Raw genomic sequence first — 25,403 nt, forward strand, 5'->3', positions numbered from 1 at the left:
TTGCCGTTAATTATCACATCTGGTGAATTGAGAGTTTCAAGACCGGGACCAGTCGCCTCTTGTCGACATTAAGGCGGCCACTCCAGCGTGCACGGGGTACTCCGCATGGGAACACTACAGTGGACAGTTACATCGTTACTCCGTACACATCTCTGTGAATATGTAATCAGTCGCCGTGATGTATTCCACAGTCCCACTGACGTAACCACTGCAGCAGATAGGAAAAGACATGTCACCTCGTCTTGAGTCTTCACGGCAACTCTGCGTTGACACACTGTGTGACGTTGAAAAGCACGTTCTGCCTTGATATACGCTTCTTCCGTGCATGCACATCTTCTCGTATCTGACGGCAAAGGGTGGTTGGTTATATAAATAGAAGTCCATGTGGAAAGCCAGATACTGAGTTCACAGAGGCGTGATCCTCGTATAATCTGGCCAAATCTTCCGCTCCCAAGATCGCCTTTGGAGTGCAAATCACTGCTAAGAAGGTTGAAAGGCGTGAAATAAGGCGGAGCGATGAAGTCTAGAAGGGATAAGAGTTAGCATATCTCGTACTCAGAGGGCATATTTGGGGAGTTTATGCGACTTGGGAAGTGCCCGTCTCCATGGAGCCGTCATAGAGCTTCTCCGACAACACGAGCGACGACAGGAATAGATACTCTGCAAGACGAGAAACTGGCCGGGAGCTATCATGTCGAAGTACTCTGGCTTAGGGAAGTGCCACGTTAGTTAATCTATGGCAGATGAAAAGCGCATCGTAGTTAGTTGGTTAGTTGGTGGGCTAGTTATGGTGTTGTTCGGTCGCCAGCGAATTCCGCCGTAGGTAAAAGGACGAGACGACGACGACGACGACGACTCAACAACCTCCGACTTCACCTCTCAACTCTCGGGCGACCCCAGACATAAATAAGTAAGGACAGCAACCGTGGAAGATGGGCATCGGTAGGAATGAGAAACATCGCTGCGGCCTGCCTTTGCTTCATGTGACGGACTAGCTGACTGTAAAAATAGAACTGCGTGGCTGGGTCCGCAGATGTCCTCGCTGATGGACGGAGCAGCCCTGACGCTGGCTAGGCTGAGCCCCGTCAACCACCACTCCATCTAACGAGTTACTGGTCCCGGATGGAGCTTAACAGGGCCCGGAAAGGGACGATGGCCTCCTGCTGCTTTTTGGGGGGGGGGAAACTGGAACCCGGCCAGCCTCCCTTGTCCGTTTTTACTGCAGCGTCAAGGGCGTCTGCAGCACCAAGGATGTTAAGGGGTAAAACACCGCGTCAATATCCATCCAAGACCACAGGATAAGTGCTGGAGTGATAAGTCCTCGCTTGCTGCTTGACAATGGAGGGTCTGTCGGACGTTGAAGAGCTGCGGGACCTTTTTCAATAATACGGGAACAGCTGTGAGAAAGATTCCAACCATGGTGGAGTCTGTTTTGGGCTTATCACAACAAACAGAGCGAAAAGGGAGTTTGACGCTGTTAATAATCCTTGGCTAACCATGGAAGACATTCCAAATCAAAATTCAATAATAGCTGTCTCCCAGGATTCGCCGGGCTGGCGGGGGGTGCTTGGGGGTTAGATCGATTACTTCCCTAGCTAACTAGTTGATGGATGCTTATCAGGGCAGCGATATAGCCTCCCCTTGCACAGGCCAGCGGAGGAGGTTTTGATGGTACCCAGCCTTGAGCAAAACTAAGCATAAGACCCCTTTGAGCCTGGTTGCTCCCGTGCAATACGGGCTTTCCACACTTTGGCTGATCGCCGCCTGCTCCCCAGTGGAGGCGTCGACGTTGCTTTTTCCTGAGTCTCTTTGGTCCAACCTGTCTCTCAAGCAGCGCAGCCCTGCACACCATCTCTCCAACCCGTAAGATTCGCTGAGAAATACGGGCGATGATGATCGAAAACGGGCACTTATGTGATTGCCTACCCATATATCAGGCTGTTTCCCCAGCCGTGAACATAATATGCATGGTGCTGACATGCTGCACTTGTGTGTTTTTGGGGGATGAGGGCTTATCCTTCAACGGCTTCGGTTCTATCACTCCTCGCCCTTGTAGCTGCATGCAGGCACATACATAACACCCCAATCTATATCAATCAGGCAGTCCTTGTCTTGCTTGCCCTTGTCCCATATTCTTGCTGGGGTCCGCAGGTTTTAGTGGCGGCTACTCCTTTTTCCTGCTCTTATCGAGAGACGAAAACCACACGGTAAACAATACTCATATAACTAGTTGAAATAACTAGTATGAATACACTCCCGGCTCCCAGGTATGCTCTATCATGACCTCCAAAGCAACTATCACTTAACTAGTTCTGCTCAACAGCAAAATATATATTTCCTTTTAGGGCCAAATTTCCAACAATTATTATTCTTCAACGCCTGTTGGACGCCCGATTATCTGTTCCTCAAGGACGGATCAACCCTTTCTACCCAGCTCGACGGATTTGCGCGCCTATTTCTTTGACTGATCCACCATTAATCTAAACGGGTCGCATTCGTTACTGTACTACTCTGCCGTTCATTCTTATCGCAACACATCGCGCAGTTTCTCTATGTGTTTGGGGGGAATTGGTGGTTGTTGAAGGCCGGAAATAACGAAGGTTATGAAAGATATCTAATACTTTGGCTGCAAAGAGGTTAGTTTTTTTTTTTTTTTTTCGACTCCCTATCATGCATTTACTCCGTCGTCTGCCTCTTGTTTATTTCCCTCTTTTGGAGTTTCGAAGCGGGTCTGTATGCCACGGGACAATGGGGACTATGGCTTTCTCCTCTTCATATATATTATCCCGCTTTCGAAGCCTCAAGATGATTGCGCAAGTGCCTTCTGCAGCTATCCATTGTTTGCGCAGAAGATTGGCCGTTGCCTATGAAATTGATTTATCTCATTTTTTGCTGGATATCCCGTCGAGAAACGAATCATCTGTCGTGGCTTTTTGGAAATCTTCCGCCTATCATGTCCTCTATCCATGCGTTCGGTATAAGCTAGTGATTTCTTGGGGCGTTGAAACAATGAAACCCTGGGAGCTTGGGGTGGGTGCTATTGCATTTAGATCTACTGGATGCCCCGGGGATAGGGGATGACAGCGATGACCTGCAGACGTTTTTTTGTCACTGTTCGATGTGCAGAAAGAGCTGACCTGATGCATGAACTCTAGAGGCGGGAAGACAGCAGCCATGACGATCATCGTGAGGTCAGAAAAGCTCAATAACCTGGTGCCTTCTGCAAAGAAGATGAAGAAACTCCAGGCCAGGCAGTCAGAGAGCAGTATGCACTGGGCTAAGGATATATCTACGAAGCTCGAGACCAAGGTCCAGAGCAAAATTCACGGAAGCAAGGATAAATCCAGTGACATGGCTACTAGAGGCCGTATGACGACGACAAGCGCGAGACCTAGGGTCCCACCCCTGCCTCCTTATTCCCCTCTCGGAGGTTTGCAGGAGCTCTTCAAGGAAGTTGGCGGAGCCTTTGGGTCTGGAAGGGAACTTGAACGTGAAGAAGAAGGCGACGGAGAACCTGAACTTGTTTCTCCGGTGACCCTTGCATGTAGATCCTGTGCTGCGACTATGGGCGACAGTGTCGACGATAGGCTATGCGATGACAGCAGTATATGCTGCCTGTCTCCTGCAACTGTGACTACCATTGAGACTGGATTTGGCAGCTGTATGCATATCTCACACCGCGCTGCTCACGAACCTCCTTCAAATGCAGCAGCTAACGAATCGGCAATCCTCCCCCTATCCTTCGATAACGATCTCACAAGGAAGCAAACTGTTTATTTCACGCTGGATAACAAAAACCGGGCCTCGTCTGACCCCAAATCACCAACATCTCCAACATGCTGCTCCGCAACTACTTGTTCTTCAATATACCCCTGGTCATCAGTCAGCTGTTCTGGTGAACAAATACCGCGGAATTTACCCCCAAAAATAACTGTGAATGAACCTTTTTCACTTAACTCCGTCGACACTGTGATCTCCAACGATGAATACCGATCGGGGCACCCCACCCCTGCTGCCAACTTGAAGAGGAGATTGACCATTCGAGAATCGAAAATGAAGGCCCTGCCCCCATATCCGCCCCTGCCGGAGACAGTACTCACTCAGCCCCAGGCACCGGAACAGTCACTCAAACGCTCTAGAAAGGCTTCTCATTCCACCCATTCACCAAAAGCGCTCTGCCTACCACAAATACCCCAAGAAAGCGATTTTGATATGCTTGATGAAACCTTCCAGCAATCCAATCGAAGTTCATTGTTACCTTCATTAGAAAAAGCAGCCGAAGACCTCGAAGCACAGCTTTTAGCGATACCATCGACTAAAGGATCTCAACCAAACTCACGATCCCGTTCTCCCTCCCCCGCTTATCTGCAGCGAGCTATTACCAACACTGAGAGCGAACAGGAAGCCGTTGCCGCCCCTGAAATCCAAAACGACAACTCTCCAAGGATGGATCTGGCGCGTGGTAGTATCGAACGCCTTCGTGAGAGTATAGCGTCGAAACAAATGGTTCAGCTGACCCGCACGAAAAACCAGAAGGGCGGGCAGTCTGGTTTTAAGGAAAGATGGAGCCGTTTCTCTGCATTCTCAAAGAAAGGAGAGCCAGGAAAATCGAAGTCACAGCTGAATTTACCTTCTCCCAAACTACTTCCAATGCACACAATCAATCCGATAGAAAAATTAGATTTTGGTTTGAATGTGGTCCTCGACATTCCTTCGGGTTTTGCAGAGCTCGATGCAGACCCATCACCACGAGAAGAGCCAAAGCCGACACAGGCTGCACCTCATCCACTGCGACCGTTGGTCGACAGCGTTATTCTCCGAATATTCGAAAATGTCGGCTACTTTGACGATTTGTTCAATTTAGCGCTCTCAAATAGAGCCTTTTATCAGATTTTCAAACAGAACGAGCTAGCCCTTGTTCGAAACACCTTATCTTTGATGTCCTTGCCAGCATGGGAATTGCGAGAGATGACTCCGCCATGGGATGATGACGGTGTCACTCGCCTTGCCGTCAGTGCGAGGGATGAGCCTATGCCTGAGTATACTCCCCAACTATATCTCCAACATTATTCCAGAGATCTTTACGCCATGGCAGCTCTGAAGTCCATGATTCTTGTACACTGTGAGAGCTTTCTTCGATTAGAAACCTCACGGGCATTGGCAGGCTTGGATGAGCAGCGCTCGGCAGAAATGGACGATGCATTTTGGCGTGTATGGACATTCTGCTCTCTCTTCGGCTGTGGGAAAGGGAGAGAAAGCGATATCGAGGCTCAGGTTGACTGGCTCAGAGGTGGTATACTGGCTGAGTCTGACACCAGACCGTCTGCATCTATCTTTAGCCCCATGCCGTTCATTAGCAACCTCCTGCTTGATCCACCTCAGGGATTTGCCAAAGGAAATAATGGCGGCTTAAGCACAGAACAACTATGCGACATGTCAGAGATTTGGACTTGCCTTGCTAACCTTCTCAGTGTTTTCCATGGCAAATGTAAATTGGCACGCAAATACGGTGTCTTTGACAATAAGGATGTAACTCCAGGAGACGTTACACATGAGGAGGCCTTGCTCGGTAAGTTTTTTCAACCCTTTCCTACCTTTTACATGGACAGAGAACTAATAAGCCTAATAGAAGAGTGGACCCAATATCTCCTCACATTAGGCCCTTATGCCGTCCTTACTCTCATTAGTTTTGCCCCTTCTACCCCTGTTGAACAAAAGTTCGCTCGTGCCAAATCGCTAGGGTGGACCCGTTGGCAAGCCCCTGTGAAATCGGAAAATGAGCCGGTTAGACTGTTCTTCAAAGAAGCTGTCTCACGAGTTTGCCGAGATCTCCCTTCACGACCAAGCTCCCTTTCCTCTTCTAACCCATCATCGTACTCCTCCGGAGCGTCTCCCCAAAGCTCAAGGTCAAAACGAAGTAGTCAATCGAGCATTACGAGCCAGAACAGCGCTCGTCGTCAAAGACAGGCTGGCTTCGCAGCTGAACTTCGCAACAGAAAAGTGTCTCTCGACACAGGGCTGGGTATTGCTAATGCCATTCCCAATTGTGACGAACGACCAACCCCAGTCTCTGAGGTGGTCGTTAACAAATTCATTTCCTCCGAATTAGGGACACCATTTCTCTATCCCACTCCTCGAATGCCGGCATTCAGTCCAAGAAACCAATCTCCATCATCCTCAATCGTATCATCACCGCGACCAACACCGCCGCTAGTAGAGGAGAAAATCTCCCAAGGCCGCCAACCAATGCCATCTACCAGCCGTCTTGCACTATATTACTCAAATCATCAGGAGCCAGTGGTCCCAGACCCAGCTGACCTGGCTCTGCAAAAGATGGTGCATGAACTAGGATTTGACGAAGAAGAAGCCAAATGGGCTCTGAAACGAACTGATACCGGTGAATCGGTCGATATCAATGCTGCTGTACACCTCTTACTTGTCAAATCCAGCAAGGCGAACTCTTCGTCTGTGGAAATGGGCCTTAGACAGCGCGAATCTAATATTCCGCAGACAAAGGCAGATGAGGTCTACAGGCCTACCTGGAGATGGGCGTAATAACTGTTTTCATATACCCACATTGCATATATACATGCAGTTAGTTATTTCCTATTTAAAAACATACTACATTGGAGTGACTTTCGTACTCTACTGTCTCTCCTTACACCAGCGAGGAGTTAACATGTTTTCTTTGTCCTTTCTTCGCCTTTGCTTTTAATACTGGTTTGAATGCAGCTATATACCCTTTCCTATGTTTCGTCTTTCGTTTATTTTTCCTCCTGGGAATAAGGGCGATGCGTGTATAGCTATATTAGCTAAACTCCTTACAATGTATAAATGATGGAATGTGTCTCCTATGTGTGCGAACTTTACTTATCTTTGGATACCTACTTATAATTAGGCAATTAAATATATCCCACAATACTGAAAAAGAACTATTATTTCATATTAATTTTCTTCACACAAAGTTATCATAAGTAGGTTAAATAAGGAGTAGATAAGGAACTAGACAATTAGACAATTCTCAATATCTGACGCTCATCCTTACCAAGCAAGAGAAGATGCCAGCCCATCAAGTTCCCTCTCGTAATTCCTGTGACGAGAGATATGGTAGAAGAATTTACCCAAGAAATCATTGGCCTCCTTGAATATTTTGATTCCCTCCGTCAAACTCTCCGGTTCATGCAACTTACAGCTGGTAACCACACCATAGCTCTCCACGACCCCGGCGGAAGAAGAATCCGCGAATTCAAGCTGCGGCACATCTGTACCTAGCACCTGGGCAACTAGATTGACCGCATCACCAGTAGCGCCTATGGCTTTCAAATGACCAAATGATTCAGCAATCCAGTATCTGATCTGGCCTATCTTGCTAAGGATGCGAATATGTTCACCACCAGGAATGAAAGTGGCATCAAACAATGTCGAGCGCGCACCATCGTATTGATGATCAGGTACGACGCCCTTATCTGTTTCTTTATGTTGGTGTGCAGCGAAGATAGGCTGACGTTTAGTTCCAATGACGAATGGTAGGGCTCCAGCAGCCTTGATTGCTGTTTTGGCCGAAATAAATGCTACCGGGTCGTAGCCGTCTCCGATCAAAATGGCGACACGGCGGGATTTGATGGTTGGCGTACCACTGCCAATCTGAGGATGGGTCTCGTTAATCTCTGCCTGGCTTAGATTGATCGTTTTCAGGCCCGGGTTAGGACGGGGAGAAGATTGAGGAGTTTCTGCTCCGACAAGAGGTGCCACAGCCTGTGCAAGCGGAAGGTCGATTTCAGCCAGACGTTTGACCACGCGGGTATAAACGGTTGGGTCGTCGCAGTGATCCAGTTCGAAGGCAAGGGCATTCTGAACATGTTTCTTCTCGTATGGAGTTAGAGAGTTGTAGAAAAGCTGAGCTTGGTTGATGTGTTCGCGGAACTTCTTGCTGAGAGTTCGCTGCTTGATACTCATTATCTTTTCAGGGAAGGAGTGGAATCCTTCCCCGACCTTGGCTGGAGGACATGCTTCAAATCTATTTGGCCAGTAGTTGACGGTGCCCTGGGTGATCTTGTGGCGCATCTGCCCGTCTCGATTGTGATTCATGGCTGGGCAGACAGGACGGTTAATAGGCAGCTCCTCCCAGTTCGTTCCCAGACGTGAGAGTTGAGTGTCAAAGTAAGAGAAGTTTCTGCCCTGTAAGAGAGGATCGTTTGAGAAATCGATACCCGGGACAACATGGCCGGTGCAGAAGGCGACTTGCTCTGTCTGAGGGAAGAACTCGTCGATGTTTCGGTTAAGTTCCATCTCACCGATATACCTGACCGGGACTAAGTCTTCAGGCCAGATCTTGGTTGCATCGAGGATGTCAAAGTCAAAATCATGCTCTTTATCATCAGGGATGACTTGAATACCAAGCTTCCACTTGGGGTAGGCCTTGTTATCAATGGCTTCCATCAGGTCCTTTCTGTGGAAGTCAGGATCCTGACCACCGATTTTGAGAGCTTCATCCCAGACAAGAGAGTGAACACCGAGCTCTGGAGTCCAATGGAACTTGACAAAATGGCGTTTTCCTTCTTTGTTGATGAGAACAAAGGTGTTGACTCCGAATCCTTGCATCATACGGTATGAACGTGGAATACCTCTATCAGACATGGCCCACATGAACATGTGAGTAGCCTCGGGGTGGAGGTAGACAAAGTCCCAGAAGTTGTTATGGGCAGTTTGGCCTTGAGGGACCTCATTATGAGGTTCCGGTTTAACGGCGTGCACTAGGTAAGATCTTAGTATATGTATACAAGGTAAATGGAGAAAAGGAGTGCATACCAAAGTCGGGAAACTTGATGGCATCCTGGATGAAGAATACAGGAATATTGTTTCCCACCAGATCCCAATTTCCTTCATCAGTGTAGAACTTGACTGCAAATCCACGGACATCTCTGACGGTATCTGCACTTCCTCTACTTCCCTGGACAGTAGAAAATCGAGCGAAGACAGGTGTAGTGCGAGACGTGTCAGTCAAGACTCCGGCCGAAGTGACATCTGCAGCACTCTCAAAGAGTTTGAAATGCCCAAATGCACCAGTTCCCCGAGCATGCACAACTCGTTCGGGAATCCTTTCGTGATCAAAGCGGTGGATCTATACAACTAGATGTCAGTCTATGGAACCAAGGATCAACAAAGCTGGGAGAGTAAACATACCTTTTCTCGGGCAATCTGATCTTCGAGCATAGACGGCCCCGAGTTTGAGCTATCGGATGCCTTTAGCCATTCATCTGTATTCTCGACCTTTGTTCCATGGTCCGTGGTGATTGAGCCGGCAGTATGGATGTCTGTGGTATCCTTTGCAAGGTCCGCTAGCTTCTTATCATGAGGATACAGGCCCTGGAGGGTCTCCTGCACCTTTCGAATTCCTTCTCCAACGCCCGACATCTTGTCTACAAAGAGCTGCTGGTAGAGCAGTATCGTATTCAAAGATGGTATATGTCAAATGTTGCAAGTGACACAGTCAAATAGTTGGGAGCAGCCCGCTCAGTGGCAACAGGCAGCTTTTAAGACGAAGCAGACAGGCCATTGCTGGCTAATCCGCTTGATCTGACTGGCCATCCGGCCATTCATCGAGACCATTAACTTGGACGTGAACCTGGGGGGAGACTGCGGGCGCTGGTACAGGGTATGACGTTGGTGCACCCACACTCAGCGAATGAAGTGCAGCATAGCAAACAGGATAAAGGTGGTAAGCAATATTAATCATAACAGGGAATAGAGAGTAAACCTATGACGATGAGCGGATATCGAGAATGGTTTCGCCTGCAGCTGCCGGCATCCTTGAGGATTGTGACCACTTCTGGTGTTGTTGTAGGGTTGTTGTATGGCCTGAGACTGCATCAACACCAAAGTTTGCTTGGTTCTTGCACATAACATCGTGCTAATAGACACGTCTGGCCACGACACGGTTTTTCATAGCAACAAATAAATATCAACACGGATAGGATCCCCGAAAGCATGTTTAAAGTAATATAGTTGTGTGTGGTGAAAGAAAAAAAGAGAAAAAAAAATATAAGGCCGACGTCGGACGGATTCGAACCGTCGCCCCCGAAGGGAATTGATTATCTGCTTCAGAGAAGTTCTAGTCAATCGCATTAGACCACTCTGCCACAACGCCTTATTGGTGCTGGTTGGGGTCAGCTGGTTGGTGATAACACAGAAGAGCAGTAGGGAAACATTAAACGGGTTTCGCTTTCCTAGAGGAACGGGTTTGAAGTGCTTCGTAAGGGAGCACCCTTGAGGCGCTTCATCTTAAAAAAGATGGAACGTGATATATATGTAGGCAAAGATCCGATATTAATGGTCATCAAATATAGCTTGTCTGTCTTATTGACAGGGTAGAAAAATATAATGGTCTCATTAGTCTAAAAATACTTTTAAAGACGTTTTAAGGGATAGATGTAGATGTAGATGCTAGATAGATTGGTATCATTTTTATCATGTGTCTAGGAGCCTAAGGGGAGTGAGATAGATCATGAGAGGGTGCCAGGAGTAGGCACTTTGGGAGTGGTGGCAGCCGATGGGATAGGACCCTGTCTGCTAAGAATCCACATGAAGACGAACTGGATCATGTACGAGTAGATGAAGAGGAATTGGGTGCGCCTGTTGCGCTGGGAGCGGGCAACGGTCGGCATGGCTCCGCCTCGCATGGCTGCGTCGGATGAGCTGTCCGGTAGAAGGACATACTTGAGTGAACGTAGCTGTACACACAAAATTACTGTTAGCATGGCCATCCTTTGCTTGACTGGTCTTTCAAAATGCTCTAGTACTGACCAAGAAAAAGGCGTTAGCGAGGAAGGTATAGATGAACACAGTCCAACCAACCCAGCCTCCCGTGCCTTGGCCCGGCGTAAGAATCTCGGACACCCCCAAGGTAAGAATGATACCAACAAACTTGTATCCTGAGTAAGCCACCAGGTCAAGAAGCTGGGAGTCATTGTTGATATTGAGAATGTACATGGCAACCTTGAGGCAAACAATCTCAAATACTACCACTGCGAGAGCAATGAACGTTATGGAGCGTAGTATCTCTGGATGGAAATTCCCTCGTAGACCTGCCATGACCGCTGAGAGCAGGATGTAGGTGACTAGAGCCATGGCGGGAATGTACATATCTGGTGAATTGACGTCGTCTCGTGGCGGGAGGTACATGGAAGTGTACTGGGCCTGGCTTATCTGGCCGTTTGCGGAGGCTGCGCCAGCCATCCGTCCCTGCTGGCGGGACCATGGCTTATGTCTCCAGGGAAATAGGACGAGAGCAAGCTTCTTAATGACGTATGAATTGGAGACATTAAAGTAGTGCTTCAGCGCGGGAATCGACACATAACGGTTCAACTATATAATATCTGTCAGTATCTCTATCTCGTGCCGCAACATAAAATACGAAGAAATATATCCAAGCAGGAAACAGATCAATGGACATACGTTTTGCTCCATATACTCCTGCCCGGCCATGACGGCACTCTTTCCAACCTGAAACCCCATTTGGGCCGTCGGATCTGACATGAAGCCGCCAAAGCCAGGGCCAAACTGGCCTCCTCCCTGGGCCGGATTTGGCTGATAAGGATTGTTATATCCATGCTGCTGGTGCTGGGGCTGGGGCTGTTGGGAGACTGGCGGCGGCGGTGACCGCATCATCGGTACTGTAGAGACATGTTGCGGGATAGGATGATGGAGGGGAGGCGACTGGGCCGGAGGGGGTGCAAATGTGTTGCGCTGCATTGTGTGTGCGTGGTCTCTAATTAGGGAGACTCAAACGGAGCTCGTCGGTTCCCTGACTTTATTTCTGGTGATCTCTAGAAGCAGAACGGGCGTAATGGAAACTAGTAAGATGGCATGACAGCTTTGTATGCCTTGTATCCCTCGGGACAGCCTCTGGACGGCGATGGTGTTGTGTTGATCTGTTGCTCGTCCGGCTGGATGGTCGTCTTCATCACACTCTTATCTCCTGGCTTTTTTGCCTTGTTATCTGTCGCATTTTGGCTCATCAGCCATCGGCGCCGTTCCACCTTCCAACAGAAAGTCCTTGATGGTCTAATGGTTATGATTTCCGCTTGTCAACTTCGCTGAGTAAGCGAGTAACAAGCGCGGGAGACCGGGGTTCGATTCCCCGTCAGGGAGTTCTTTTTTTCGTCTTTTTTTTTGTTCCCGGTTGTTCTTCCAATATCCCTTTCTCCTTGTTCCCTATTATTAGCACCTTAAAGCAGGAATATCCCTCCACTGCTCCATATTCATCTACAACACGGAGTATATGTATTAGTCAGCCTCAGTAGTTGAATATTATGTCTATCACGTGCTTGATTTGGAGTTTAAACCAGTAAAACCTCTGAAAAAAATGAGTAAATAATCAAACTCTATCGTATACCACTAAAGTCAATCTAACATTATTTTGGCTCAAAGTCCAATAAATCCTTGTCACGTGGGAGCGCTGTTGATAGGCTGAAAGTTGTTATCAAAAAATTATCGAATCTATACAAAGCAGACGAAGGCCAGATAACTGCTCAGGACCAAACCCTGTTCGCTGTGGGAGAATAAAAGACAGGATGCTGGACGCTTTTGAGGTTATAACTACGTCCGGCGTAGTCCTATGGTCAAAAACATACGCTCCAGTTGGAACTCACATCATCAACGCTCTAATCAAAGATGTCTTTATCGAAGAGAGAACTGGGATTGACCGCGCGGCTCGAAAGTATAACAAGGAGCAATATACATTGAGATGGACGGAGGCAAAGGGATTCGGACTTATCTTCGTTGTGAGTTTCAACTTCAGGGCTTATTAGCAACCAGTGTCAGCTAATACTCTTGTACAGGCAGTTTACCAGTCTCTTCTCCATCTGACCTGGATCGACGAGCTACTAGAAAATATAAAGACTATATTTTTGGGCCTATACAAGGAACAGCTCAAAGGGTCACGGTTCAGGGTCGCCAACTACCCGTTTGACAAATACTTCGAGCAACAGCTAAGGGAGCTTGACCAGACCACGGAGCTTCCGGCCGAAGACAAACGTCAGCTTGGGGCAGAGAGCAAAAGAGATGTGCTTACACAGGCGGATACAGGAGGGCCGCCACCACCGCCTGTCCCGGGGCTTCTTGCGGGTAAGATCTGACTCTACACCATACACTATATGATATCTCCTAACCTCTTTTTACAGTGCAGCGTCAAGCTGCACCAGCGGCGGAGGTGCTCAGTGACAGCACTCCGCCTCAAACCCCGGAAACATCCCGACCCGTCACTCCAAGCTCTCAAGTCATCACTGCAAAAGCTGGGCCAGGAGGTCGCATTTCCCGTCGTGCTCGTAAAGCCGCGAACGCAAACTCCAACAATACTTCTGGCGCTGAGGATAAGGCAAAGAAGTCAACTAATGGCAAATCTGGAGCAAAGAAGATGAGAAAGTGGGGACCGGATGGCATCGCGGACGAGGAAAGCGATGAAATACTGGATTATTCTGCAAATGATACTAGCGCTGGTACCACGGAAGACTTACCAGCGCCTTCAGTTGATGCCATTGACAGCGAGTCCTTTGGAACAAAGACCCAAAAGGGCCAATTTGTTCTTAAGGATCTTGGTGATGAGATCCATTCCATTCTTCAGAATGCAGACGAGGAGAAGGCCAAAGCCAATGGATCCTCTACTGGTGTCGTCAACTCTAGCATAGGCGCCATCAGCAGCTTGTTCCGCAACGTGGTTGGTGGGAAAGTGTTGACCGAAGCTGACCTGGTGAAACCCCTGAAGGCAATGGAAGATCACCTGCTGAAGAAAAATGTCGCCCGTGAAGCTGCAGTTCGCCTTTGTGAGGGTGTCCAAAAGGAGCTGGTAGGTAAGAAGACGGCCAGTTTCCAAAGCATAGACTCTGCTCTTCGCGCGGGAATGGAATCATCACTTCGCAAAATACTTACTCCAACTACTTCACTTGATTTACTCCGTGAAATTGAGGTAGTCACCTCACCCACGAATCAGCAACATCCCAGACGACCCTACGTGATCTCAGTGGTGGGAGTTAACGGCGTCGGCAAATCCACAAACCTGAGCAAACTATGCTTCTTTCTTCTACAGAATAAATATAAAGTCCTAATTGCAGCCTGCGACACTTTCCGTTCTGGTGCAGTCGAACAGCTTCGTGTTCACGCGCGGAATCTTAAGGAGCTCAGTGCAAGAGAAAATGCTGGCCATGTCGAACTCTATGAAAAGGGATATGGCAAAGACGCAGCTAATGTCGCTAAGGACGCTGTCGCTTACGCCGCCTCAAACGACTTTGATGTCGTTCTAATTGACACCGCTGGCCGCCGACACAATGATCAGCGACTAATGTCCTCCCTAGAGAAGTTTGCCAAATTCGCTAACCCTGATAAGATCCTCATGGTTGGAGAAGCTCTGGTTGGCACCGATAGCGTCATGCAAGCCCGGAATTTTAACCAGGCCTTTGGCCCTGGCAGAGGCCTTGATGGATTTATCATTAGTAAGTGTGATACCGTAGGAGATATGGTTGGTACGCTTGTCAGCATGGTACATGCCACTGGTATACCTATTGTCTTTCTTGGTGTTGGACAGCATTATGGCGACTTGAGAGGACTCAGTGTTCCTTGGGCCGTCGGACTCCTTATGAAGTAACAGATGTAGGAAATGTCCAAGTGCATTATCTGTTTGATTGATATATCAGCTTTGCGGCTTTTTAAGTCTTACTTGAAAACACCAAAATTATACAAAAAATAGTCCCTTAATAAAGTTCTATTCATCATAACACCTGTTTTTCCTTTTAGGATAGTGATATCCTAGCTGTTAGTATTTCTATGTACCATGGTATTGCACACTATATAAACCTGTCTCCGGTGCAGAAGCGCCTTTTTCCGTCTCACACTATTACTTCTTTTTTCTTCTTCCAAATAACAACCGAAAGAAACTCGTAAATCGTTCAAGCCTGAGGGTATGTAAACGCTGGTACGCTGGTATATCAGGGAATCAAATCATTGGACTGCTTTTTCCTCTTGGAATTCATCACTCCGGTTATGGGAGTATATAATGATTGATTATCTGTTTGGGAATGTGTATCGCTAAACGTCGTCTTCTTCATCCGACTTCCCGCAATCATCGTCTTCCTCTCCCCACCCCTCAGCTTCAAGGTTGCGAGAACGAATACCCAAGCTAAGCAAGAATCCGACAAAGGCTACTCCACCAAAAACGCCGAATGCAAGAGCTTCGCCCTTCGGCTTTACCTTTGTGGCAAGGGTGAAAAGACTTCCGGACAAAAATGGCCCAACAGCACGGCCTGCTGCAGAGAGGGTCTGGGCAAGGCCATTGAGAGAGCCTAGAACAGAGTGGTCTGGGGCAGAATTGGTGATCTAGAGATAAAACATTAGCAACACAGGTAGTTAATGTATAATTATTATCGTAGGGCAGAACACGTACCAAGAGTAATGCGCTGGTAAGACCTCCAACAGTTGCAACAGTTTTGATCAACAATACTACACATACTTCCACAGCAACGAAGACATTTTGTTTTGAGACAGCTATGTCAGCACTCGTTTTATCTTTATAGCCGATAAAAGGCATCAGGATAAATGATGCAACAAATCCAAGCAGGCCGGCACGGTAAGACCATCTATTACCCATTTTGTCACGAAGCCGTCCAAATACACATATCTGAAAAACTATCGTGACGATACCGGCAAAAGCCAATGACATGCCAATTTCTTTTGGATTGAACTCTCGGCCCGTAGGTGGTGGAGCCTGCGCGAAGATAGGGTAGAGAGAATTGAATGAGACATTCGACAGAGAAAAGATCAAGTAGGTGAGAAGCAAGAGAATCATATCTCTGTTGAAGATTTCATCACGATTGAGTGCTTCGTTATGGGAGCGGTGAGGGAAGAGAGGTGTGATAGCGATATCGGTGTCGTCATTATCATCATCGCTATCAACAGAGTCTCTGTAATGATGGACTCCATGGCGGACAGAGCGCCGAGGATAATCCGCGTCAATGTCGTTTCGCAAGTAGGTTGGCCGCGAAGAGCTGTGAAATTGCCATAACCAAGTAAACATGTCGCGGAATTTTCTGTAGATTCGAGGAAGCATTTCCGCGCCTTCAACACTCTCCTCCAAAAATATTGAGGTAATGATAAAGTCTCCAATCAATATTGCAGCAGACACGAGGTTTGGAGCAAGAAATGGGTAAGTTTGGCCCTTTGGATCTTTCGATGCAAGCAACCCTCCCAAAATTGGGCCTGTGATACCTCCGATTCCGTATATCACGGGTAGATATGTGAAGGCACGCGACTGATTACTGCGATCTGTTATCTCCCCCAGACATGTGGAGACAACCCCTTGGTTCCCGTTGACCAGACCCATGAAGAGTTGGGCAACGATAGCCTGCCATAGTGTTTTGCAAAATCCAAAGGCAAGAAAACAAACGGCTGTAAGGACTGTTCCTAATAATATGACGGGCTTTCTCCCAATGCGGTCCGATAACCAACCCCAAAAAAAATTGGTAGAAAACTGCGCTAGCGCAAAGGCAGATGCAATGGTGCCGACATAGATCCCAACTTCATGCGACTCGACCTCCGGAAAGGATGCCGCCATTGCCGGCAAATAAGGACTTATCGAGTTGAGCGCAGTCTGCTCGCAGAGAGCAATAAATGCAAGCACCGTCATCTGCTGTATCGGGATAGGGGTGGAGGTCGGAGCATCCGCGCGGTCGCCCGCGATGTGAGACGATGAGGGATTCGTAGAGCCCGACTCGGCAGAGAGAGGGCGACCAGCTGACTTTGGCGGCGGCGTAGAGAATGTCTGATAGTGAGGGGTGGAAGAGGCCCGACGGGCCTTTGGCGATGAAAAGTTGGACATGGTGGCAGCCTGAATCGCAGGTGCGGAGCAAGACTGGCTTAGGTATGCAACTCGGAATTATGCAGAAAGGCGACGCTCATCAACTTAAGGCAAAAAAAACGCCTGGAGGCGTTTTTCAGGTCCAAACCAGTTTACATGGCCGAACTTAACGCGTGGTGGTCATGCAGCGTCAGTGAACGCAGTTAGTTATGAGTAAAAAGGGCGTCGTTCCGGTGAAGTCGGCGAAAGTCGAAAAGAATTACTCAAAAATTATATCGTTTTGAGTTTGCGCTAGTAAGCTTGTGGTTAGGAGAATTGGCAATCTTATCAGATCATTGTGCATTAGTCATCAGAACATCAAAAACATCCAGAGCAGAAAAGCAGGAAAGCCGGAGAATTAACAACATGAGAAGGAGATGTAAAGAAGCAATAATACTGCAAAATGACTGGATAGGTCAAGGATGCATGAGGGAATTTTCCTTCTTCTGTGGGCTTTGAGATGCTACCCCGCGTGTAGCTGTACAAGGTAGTATCCGCCTTCCATCTTCCGTCTTCCCGCATGTAGGTATACCCATCACGATTCACTGGTCTCCATGAGCCCAACGTTTCATGGCCCGAGATTGACCGGAAGCTCCCGCCTGACTTCTTTTCACCTCCTGCAAAAGTGATTTGCCTCTCAAGTCATGACGGATATATTATTTTCTAACTAACCTTATGGTGTTGCATCTTCGGTTGCAGTAGCGACTCTGAACCAGATAATGAACAAGGAGAGAAAGCAGCTGGTGTTGTCATATATCTATTTTGTTTTATCATCTAACTTACTGAATAATAGACGAGGACTTGAACGTACCGGACGACACTGACGATGATATTATATGTCAAAATGGCCAGAAGGTTACCCAACCTGACCAGCCATGCTTCTATTTAGTAGGTAAAATATTGATAGCCTGAAGTATCTATACCAAGAAATGAAAAGATTGCAATATAAGGCTAGTGCAGAGCTATTACAGGAGTAAAGAGAGCCATCAATATTGTTATATACTAGCACAAGACACATTCCCTTATTGGGAACGCTATACCGCAGATCTTGGTGAGGTCCAGGAGATGGAGTACTGAAGCCTCATGTGAGTGTTCTCAATGCCGTAGGACGAAGATGACCGATCAATGGTAAAGAGATTGGCGCCTTTAATGTAGTTGGACTCCTTAAGGTGAAGATAATCTCAGATATCAACCCAAATCGACATGCCGGAAATGTCTCGATAACCAATACTCTTCGGCTGGCACGTTGTCAACGTGAGCTTTATTGGACGGTTTACCAAGTTAAAAAACATGTGTATCCAAAAGAATGTGTCTTATTGCAAATTATTGTGTGCTAGAATATCTAACATCGTATAATATCTCGCATAATAGTTTGCATCGAACAGGCGTGCTAAGCTGAGGTAAATACCTAAAGATTCTCTTGGCTTATTAGCATCGCTGAACAATGCATGAGTGGGATGCTAAATTCAAGAAGCAACTTTGATGGTTTTCAGCGATCTTGGTAGAAAAGAGTGATATCACCGCCCGCAGGCATCAACTACTATCTTGTGCGAAGATGTTCATCAGGAAACCAAGGAGGGAGTCGGAGGGTCGTGCGACTAATTAATTACCTTCAGAAAAGGCCCAGTGGGTGGGAGCGCTGGCTGTTAGCTAAGCAATGCACAAAGTTGTATCCTAGTATCCTGACCAAACTGTTAGCTTATTATTCCAAGCAAGGTAAGAATCGTAACAGTGTCAATGGAACGAAATAAAAATCAGAATATGTAAGAAATTAAATATCATCCCGACAGTTGCTTGAGAATGCTCTGGCGGGAGCTTCACAAAAGCCGGATCAACCGCAAATTACCACATCATATCAGGAAGCAGGGAGGTGAAAGAATGAATTCGACTTACTCTCGATGGTTAGTAACATCGCAGTGTTCCCAGATTCCTCTCTTGACGAGGATCCTGATGGCGAGTAGAAGAAGAAGAAAAAGTTGTTGATGTTCAGAAAAAAAGTTGAAAAGAAAAAACATCTTTATGTAAGAAGCAGCAAAATCGCGCTAAACCTAAACGGAGCAAAATCCACTAAACCGATGATGGCTAAGCGAGGCATCTTTTTTTGTGGGCAAAAGTACGCTGGACACATTGAAATTCGCGATACCAGAAGACAGCGTTCAACTCGACAACAACGACAACCCCCATCCACCCTCTATAGCACTCCCTCGGTGGACAGTGAGCATCTCCTCCCTCTGCGCGCCTGTCCTAGTTCCCCGGCTAATCTGTTCGAACTGCTTGCAGGACTCCTTCGCCATGTCTCAAGAGATTGATATTAAGCCCTCGACATGGAAACTTGTCGAGGTCGGCAGAGTCGTGCTGATCCGAAGAGGCCCATATGCAGACAAACTTGCTGCTATCTCTGAGATCATAGATCACAAGCGCGTACGTTTTATCTTGTTTGACCCTCCGACGGTATCTGTTTTTATGCGCGGGATGGAGGAATCAGGTTATCTAATGGGATACTCAAAAATATAGGTCTTGGTTGATGGTCCTTCCGGAGATGAAGAGAAGGTCGTCCCACGCCAATCCATCCCTCTCGCCCATGTCACCCTCACATCTCTCTGCCTCGAAAAACTCCCCCGACGTGCCAGAACTGGAGCCATGAGGAAGGCTTGGGAGAAGTCCGGCATCGACGCCAAATGGGCTGAGACTGGCTATGCTAAGAAGAAGGAACAACAAGACCGACGACGCAACTTGACCGACTTCGAGCGGTTCAAGGTCATGAGACTGAGAAAACAGGTTCGTCTTACTTTTCCAGGCTAGACATGATTATGCATGTCGAATATACGGGCATGCAAAGCTATCTTATGAAGGCTTGACTCAATTGCTAACTGCTCCTTCTACAATTATAGGCTCGCTTCGCTGTCCAAAAATCTCTATCTAAAGTCCGCGCTGCTTCGTGAGGAATTAAGGGTTGACGATGTTCGGAGGATGGCGCATTGAATTCGGGGGGGCTTCTTGTGCTTGAGGTAAAAATGGCATAGAGTCTCCCTCCCCTTGTTCAAGAAGGAATGTTCAACTGTAATCAGTTTCAACCTGAGGAATTGAGGACAGATTTTAATCTGCGAACCACTTTATCCCGATTAGATGGAATAATACTGGATTCACAACAGGCTTCTACTACCATGGTTTTACGACTTTCAGAAATCAAAGCAAAAAAGAACTTCCTTTTGACTCTGTGATTGACTGTGGTATTATATGTAATAAAAAATTCCATATGCTCAGATCAATACTTCTCCCTATCCAGGCTTTTACGGGGTTATAGTGCTCTCCCTATCTAAGTTTCCACCATTCCAAGAGGCTGGGGTAGTGCCGCACATTGGTATCCCGACGAAAAAAGCCCTGATCTATGGTATTAATTACTGATACTATCTCTAAGAAACCTATAACTTCATTCTACGTAGAATATAATTCTATTGATAGTTAATAGTGACTGTAAATATTTATTCTATAAAATAGCGTGCTGTTGTAGGATATTGTTGTGATATTTATCTGATTTGTGTGCTATAAAAAAAAAAACCTCGCTAACGGGATTGGGCGAGACCACACACCACAGCGGCTCGCAGCTGTACCAACAACAACCACCGAACCAGCACAACATTTGAATCCCAGTGCCAGCGCCCAGGTAAGTAGAATTGGTGGCTGTTCCTGTCTTTATTGGCCTCGAATAATTTGCAGCTAGGCGGAGGAAGTAATACTAATGGGCCTTATGTGCGATTTCTAGAGTTCACGCCTGTTCTTCCACACATAATCCCCCCCCTCCGGTATTACAGCAACCATGGCCAACCCACGAGTAGAAGAGCTCCCCGAGGAGGATGTCAAGGCCACTGTCGAGGAGAGCTCCGACTCTGAGGCTGGTGATGAAGGCGCCGAGGAGCTTAACATTCCTGGTGGCTCCGGCGTTACCGTTCTCTCCCGCAACGAGAAGAAGGCCAGAAAAGCAATTGGCAAGCTCGGGCTGAAGCATGTTCCTGGAATTACTCGAGTTACCCTTCGCCGACCAAAGAACGTAAGGATACGGCAAACTACGAGCAGTTGTACAATTTGTGGATGTCCTGATGCTGACGTATCTCTAGATCCTCTTCGTTATCAACCAGCCTGATGTCTACCGCTCCCCAACCAGCAACACCTGGATGTAAGCTTATGCTATTAATATATGCCTGGTGAAGGCAGCTCCGACTGTCATCCGTCATCACAGACTCGGAGTATAGGGCTAACTAGATTCTACTTTTAGCATATTCGGTGAGGCTAAGATCGAGGACCTCAACTCCCAGGCTCAGGCTTCCGCTGCTCAACAGCTTGCCGCTAGCGAGAGTGCCAACGCCGCTGCTGGTGAAGCTGCTGGTCAGGAAGCCATAGACCTCGGAAAGGGCAAGGCTGCCGAGACCGAGAAGAAGGAAGAGGAGGACGAGGACGATGGTGAGGAGGTTGACGACACTGGCCTCGAGGCCAAGGATATCGAGCTTGTCATGGCCCAAGCAAACGTCTCCAGAAAGAAGGCTGTCAAGGCCCTCAAAGAGAACGACAACGATATCGTCAACTCCATCATGGCACTGAGCATATAATGACCCTGCCATTGTACCTACACATCTTTGAATGATGTTGGACCAACCTTTGTATCTTGCCTCTTACGCCCCGCCTGATGCGTGCGATATCAAAATGCTGTGATCATAAGTATGGTAAACCAAAACTTGATGCGCACAAAAATTCTACTTCTAGATAATGGATCAATGAATGCTCTTGTATCTCATTTCTCCTAAATCTCTTTGATGAAACAACACCAAGCATTCCCATATATATAGCCTATTTGCTCTCCACGCCATCCTAATAATGGAGAGAATATAACTAGTTATCTGATATAACTAGGGAAATCAGTTCCTCCTGCTAGTATCAGTCGCCTATCTACTATTATCAAAGACTGCTTCCAGTAGAGACACCACCCTAATGGTGCATCTTTAACCCCCAGACTGTCTATTCCCACAGTTGCAAATAGGCCTAGCACAGCTTTACCCCGTATAACAGTCAGCAATGACCTCGTCGTCGCGAATATCAAATCCTCCCTGCCGCCCGCAAGCGACCCCAGGGCCCCGTCATGTCACGTGATATACCACGTGACCAACTTTTGCCAAACATCTGAACTTCATCGGAACAAGCAGGAGAAAAGAACGACGGAGTTGAAACTGCACGTCTCGACAGCATCCAGACACACCACATCCACGGTCACAATGGCAGCTACAGTACGTCTCCCTCCCGTCTCCCGAGACGATTCACCTGTTCTCGACCGTTATTCTCTCCATTGAGTCGACATAGCCGGCTAACACGCAGTTTATCAGCGGAGCGCTGCTCTCAAACTCGATTGGGCCAAAGTAGCCCAGAGCCTTGGACTTCGCGGCCAAACCGCTGCCTCTCTCCAGGCCTTCAAGAAGCGTAACGACGACGCCCGCCGCAAGGTTCAGGTCCTGTCCGAAGCGCCCCAGACTGTCGACTTCGCCCACTACCGCAAGGTGTTGAAGAACCAGGCCATCGTCGATGAGATCGAGCAGCACTTCAAGAACTTCAAGCCAGTCACCTACGATGTCAACCGACAGTTGAAGGCCATCGAAGCCTTTGAGGCTCAGGCCGTCAAGAATGCCGAGGAGACTAAGGGCAAGGTCGAGATGGAATTGGAGTCTTTGTCACAGACCTTGGACAACATCGAGTCCGCCAGACCATTCGAGGACCTCACAGTCGTATGTTTTTCCTATATCCCAATCTTGTTGCATTTGTACCAAGTGTGCCTGTCATCAATTTCGGCCACCTCGAATTTCCAATTGTGGCCGGAATTGCTTCCACATTGGAAATTCCACGGTGGCTGGGCGGATTGGCGAAGCTTCGCATGACTACGTACCTGAATTGCCGATGCTAATGATATGACCGCTACAATTTAGGACGATGTTGCTGCTGCCGCCCCAGAAATCGACCGCAAGACCGCTCAGCTCGTATCCAAGGGTATCTGGATGCCACCAGGCTACAAGGTCAGTAGTTCCCTTATCACATCCTTCGCACATTATATCAGTCGGGGTGCCGCATTTACGAATGTGTTATATATGATTACTGATACCTTTACGCGGAACAGGAGAAATACGGCGACTTGGCTGTCATGTAAAACCGCACACTGCTACCAAGCCGTTGCCACAGCTTGTATCCGCGATTTTCTATGTATTTTTGGTATTCTGTGGCCTGAAACGCCTTTTCGTCAGCATCCTACTGCTGCCTGGAGAGTACTATCAACCACAGCTGTATAGAACCGAGAGTTTCAAATAGAAGCATGTTCCTTTTTACATTCGTTTTCCCGTTTGTGCAACTGGCAATGTCTGGTTACGTTGCTTCCGGGCTTATGAGGCTGCATTAGTTAACATCCTCGCAGCTGTTCATAAAATCTATCAATGTAGCCAACCAAGTCGAACTAGCCAGTCAAAGATAAAACAATTCGCAGCCAACCAACTGCTCTGTAACCTACATGGCCGCATCGCATAACCTCCCTTGCCATCCTCATGCTGACATCCAGGGCCAAAAAAAAATGAGGGGGTTTCTGCACGACCAGAAGCAAACAACCGACAGCCAGGCTCAGATGCAACATTGGGCATCGCAGGACGGATGAACAGGCAGTATCAATTGGCTCCGGGCCCTCCGGACCTCCGGATTGGGTCTGTTGTTGTTATTCGGTGTCTGATACAGGAGATACTCACATGTCTACCGGCCGGGATATCCGGTGGCAGAGAAGAGCGGCGGCATTGTTGCAGCACTCCGCCCACAAGGGCCCGGACACAAGATGCCAGTATGTCAACAGATAGTGAATACCAGGGATTAAGCATGGCGGCTGCTTTGCTTTTTCCCCTGATTAATATGCCGAGTTGGGATAATGCTCCATACCCCATGTTGTGTCTGTCTTCGGCAACAAGTTAGCACGAAGCCATGGACATGCTAGAGCAGCGCGGGCTCCTATTACATCGATATTTGCCTCCTCGATGGCTTTTCTTCCTATCCAGTCTCGCGATTTTTCTCCCGGCTCCAGCGAACTAATGCAATCACTACCTACTCGCATAGTGCATTTCTCGTGTTTATCAATGGAGCCTAGAGTGGGAATGCAAAACATGCACTGTTAATCCGGTGGTATTGCTATATATAAATGGCCAGCTGGTATCGAAACGCCCTCCAACGTTTGGTCTCCTGCCGAATCCGCATGCTGTAGAGAACTTTTCTCACTTAAAAGACGCAAAGACGGCACAGGAACAGCGTCGATAACTTTTATTCCGGCCAATCTGGGAGGAGAATAAGTCGTTAAGGAGAAAACATAAAACCTAACCTCGAGCCCCTTTTCTTCCAATCTGAGAGACACACGGGACTGATCAAATTCGACAAGGCAGCTGATATCAATGAACATCCCAAGTCGTCTGGAAATAAAATCCAGGCGAAGGTCACCCATAGAGTCGTTGCCCGCCGAGCTGGTGCATAAGATCTTCTTCCAATGCCTTGAATTCAACTTCCCTCGTGCTTCAATACGCATTGCTCACACCCTATCATCGTCGATATTATATACCTGGCTTATCCGTCTTGCATTCAGCAGCTGCAATCGCTCGTCAAGATTCGATAATATCTATGGATCTCACCATTTCCTCCCCCTCGATTTCTTTTACTTTAATCACCTTGAGAGAGCAAAGATCCAAACCGAGATTCTTAAGTGCAGGTGGCTCACGGCTTCGTTGCTTCGAAAATGCCAGAGAGAATATGTGGAGCATGTTATCAGAGAGAAACGCTCTCATTTTGTGATATCCCCAGACGAAGACCAAGATATTCTCTCAAACTTAGATCAATATTGGCAAAATATAAACAGATTCGATCCTACGCCTGTCGGAAAACGCGGAAAAGGAGACTTGGTGATACGCGCGCATAGCCTGGAAAATGACCAACCATGCAAGATTGCAATATGGTTCAGTTTCGGTGCATTCCAAATTCGAGATTTGAACCCTGTGTTTCAAGAAATCGATATATTTCGACTTCCCTGTGCTCCTCCTTATCCAGCAGAGCCATGCAGAATGCCAGATCGACTTCTCACACCTCCTTGGACGGAAGACAAACTAGAACTCCTTACCCTCCTCTCGTCAGATGCCTATATCGACGGTGGTTGGCCTCCCGATAGGTCAAAAGCAGTGTTGAGAAAAGTCATCGAGGATCGCGAACTCGATGTTTTTAGATGCTTGCTGAGCTTACATATATGTGGCAAACAATACAGGTATCCCTACCCTTGGCCAGTGAGCCATAATCATTTCAGGGTAGCTGCCAGGCATGCGGAGACAAACAAAGATCCTTTTTTGCAGCTATTATTTGATAAGAGAAAGGATAGCATTCCCCGAGATGATGCATCTATCATGACGTTAATGGAAAAATATTCCTGTACCGGATCGTAAGTCTGTTGGAAAACTTGCGTGAAAATGTATTATAG

General features: G+C 47.6%; 9 protein-coding genes and 1 pseudogene across 10 annotated transcripts; 6 read left to right on the plus strand and 4 right to left on the minus strand.

Moving 5' to 3' along the window:
* Window positions 1-3,144: 3,144 nt before the first annotated feature.
* Window positions 3,145-6,555, plus strand: ARB_07608 (F-box domain protein; the record flags this gene model as incomplete). The annotated part of the gene is made up of 1 exon (XM_003014256.1): window positions 3,145-6,555. One exon carries the CDS (start codon window positions 3,145-3,147, stop codon window positions 6,553-6,555), a length of 3,411 nt encoding a protein of 1,136 aa, XP_003014302.1.
* A 486-nt stretch (window positions 6,556-7,041) lies between these two features.
* On the minus strand, window positions 7,042-9,414 carry ARB_07609 (mycelial catalase Cat1; the record flags this gene model as incomplete). Its single annotated transcript, XM_003014257.1, has 3 exons — window positions 7,042-8,753; window positions 8,809-9,121; window positions 9,184-9,414. 3 exons carry the CDS (start codon window positions 9,412-9,414, stop codon window positions 7,042-7,044), a joined length of 2,256 nt encoding a protein of 751 aa, XP_003014303.1.
* A 634-nt stretch (window positions 9,415-10,048) lies between these two features.
* ARB_07610 lies at window positions 10,049-10,147 on the minus strand (annotated as a pseudogene). The gene has a single exon. The product of its transcript is annotated as a tRNA-OTHER (tRNA).
* A 355-nt stretch (window positions 10,148-10,502) lies between these two features.
* Window positions 10,503-11,751, minus strand: ARB_07611 (uncharacterized protein; the record flags this gene model as incomplete). Its single annotated transcript, XM_003014258.1, has 3 exons — window positions 10,503-10,730; window positions 10,804-11,364; window positions 11,455-11,751. 3 exons carry the CDS (start codon window positions 11,749-11,751, stop codon window positions 10,503-10,505), a joined length of 1,086 nt encoding a protein of 361 aa, XP_003014304.1.
* An 821-nt stretch (window positions 11,752-12,572) lies between these two features.
* Window positions 12,573-14,638, plus strand: ARB_07612 (uncharacterized protein; the record flags this gene model as incomplete). Its single annotated transcript, XM_003014259.1, has 3 exons — window positions 12,573-12,782; window positions 12,840-13,125; window positions 13,182-14,638. 3 exons carry the CDS (start codon window positions 12,573-12,575, stop codon window positions 14,636-14,638), a joined length of 1,953 nt encoding a protein of 650 aa, XP_003014305.1.
* Window positions 14,639-15,078: 440 nt separating this feature from the next.
* On the minus strand, window positions 15,079-16,864 carry ARB_07613 (uncharacterized protein; the record flags this gene model as incomplete). The annotated part of the gene is made up of 2 exons (XM_003014260.1): window positions 15,079-15,366; window positions 15,434-16,864. The coding sequence occupies 2 exons, from the start codon at window positions 16,862-16,864 to the stop codon at window positions 15,079-15,081; spliced, it is 1,719 nt and encodes a 572-aa protein (XP_003014306.1).
* Window positions 16,865-19,174: 2,310 nt separating this feature from the next.
* ARB_07614 (uncharacterized protein) lies at window positions 19,175-19,684 on the plus strand (the record flags this gene model as incomplete). The annotated part of the gene is made up of 2 exons (XM_003014261.1): window positions 19,175-19,303; window positions 19,397-19,684. The coding sequence occupies 2 exons, from the start codon at window positions 19,175-19,177 to the stop codon at window positions 19,682-19,684; spliced, it is 417 nt and encodes a 138-aa protein (XP_003014307.1).
* A 1,015-nt stretch (window positions 19,685-20,699) lies between these two features.
* On the plus strand, window positions 20,700-21,486 carry ARB_07615 (uncharacterized protein; the record flags this gene model as incomplete). Its single annotated transcript, XM_003014262.1, has 3 exons — window positions 20,700-20,930; window positions 20,998-21,056; window positions 21,156-21,486. 3 exons carry the CDS (start codon window positions 20,700-20,702, stop codon window positions 21,484-21,486), a joined length of 621 nt encoding a protein of 206 aa, XP_003014308.1.
* Window positions 21,487-22,146: 660 nt separating this feature from the next.
* Window positions 22,147-23,066, plus strand: ARB_07616 (uncharacterized protein; the record flags this gene model as incomplete). Its single annotated transcript, XM_003014263.1, has 4 exons — window positions 22,147-22,158; window positions 22,255-22,650; window positions 22,849-22,935; window positions 23,037-23,066. 4 exons carry the CDS (start codon window positions 22,147-22,149, stop codon window positions 23,064-23,066), a joined length of 525 nt encoding a protein of 174 aa, XP_003014309.1.
* A 1,270-nt stretch (window positions 23,067-24,336) lies between these two features.
* Window positions 24,337-25,368, plus strand: ARB_07617 (uncharacterized protein; the record flags this gene model as incomplete). Its single annotated transcript, XM_003014264.1, has 1 exon — window positions 24,337-25,368. The coding sequence occupies one exon, from the start codon at window positions 24,337-24,339 to the stop codon at window positions 25,366-25,368; it is 1,032 nt and encodes a 343-aa protein (XP_003014310.1).
* Window positions 25,369-25,403: the final 35 nt, after the last annotated feature.

The sequence above is a fragment of the Trichophyton benhamiae genome, assembly GCF_000151125.1.
Source record: "Trichophyton benhamiae CBS 112371 chromosome Unknown Abenha-F-W-01a06.fp72, whole genome shotgun sequence".
NCBI classification, from domain to species: domain Eukaryota; kingdom Fungi; phylum Ascomycota; class Eurotiomycetes; order Onygenales; family Arthrodermataceae; genus Trichophyton; species Trichophyton benhamiae.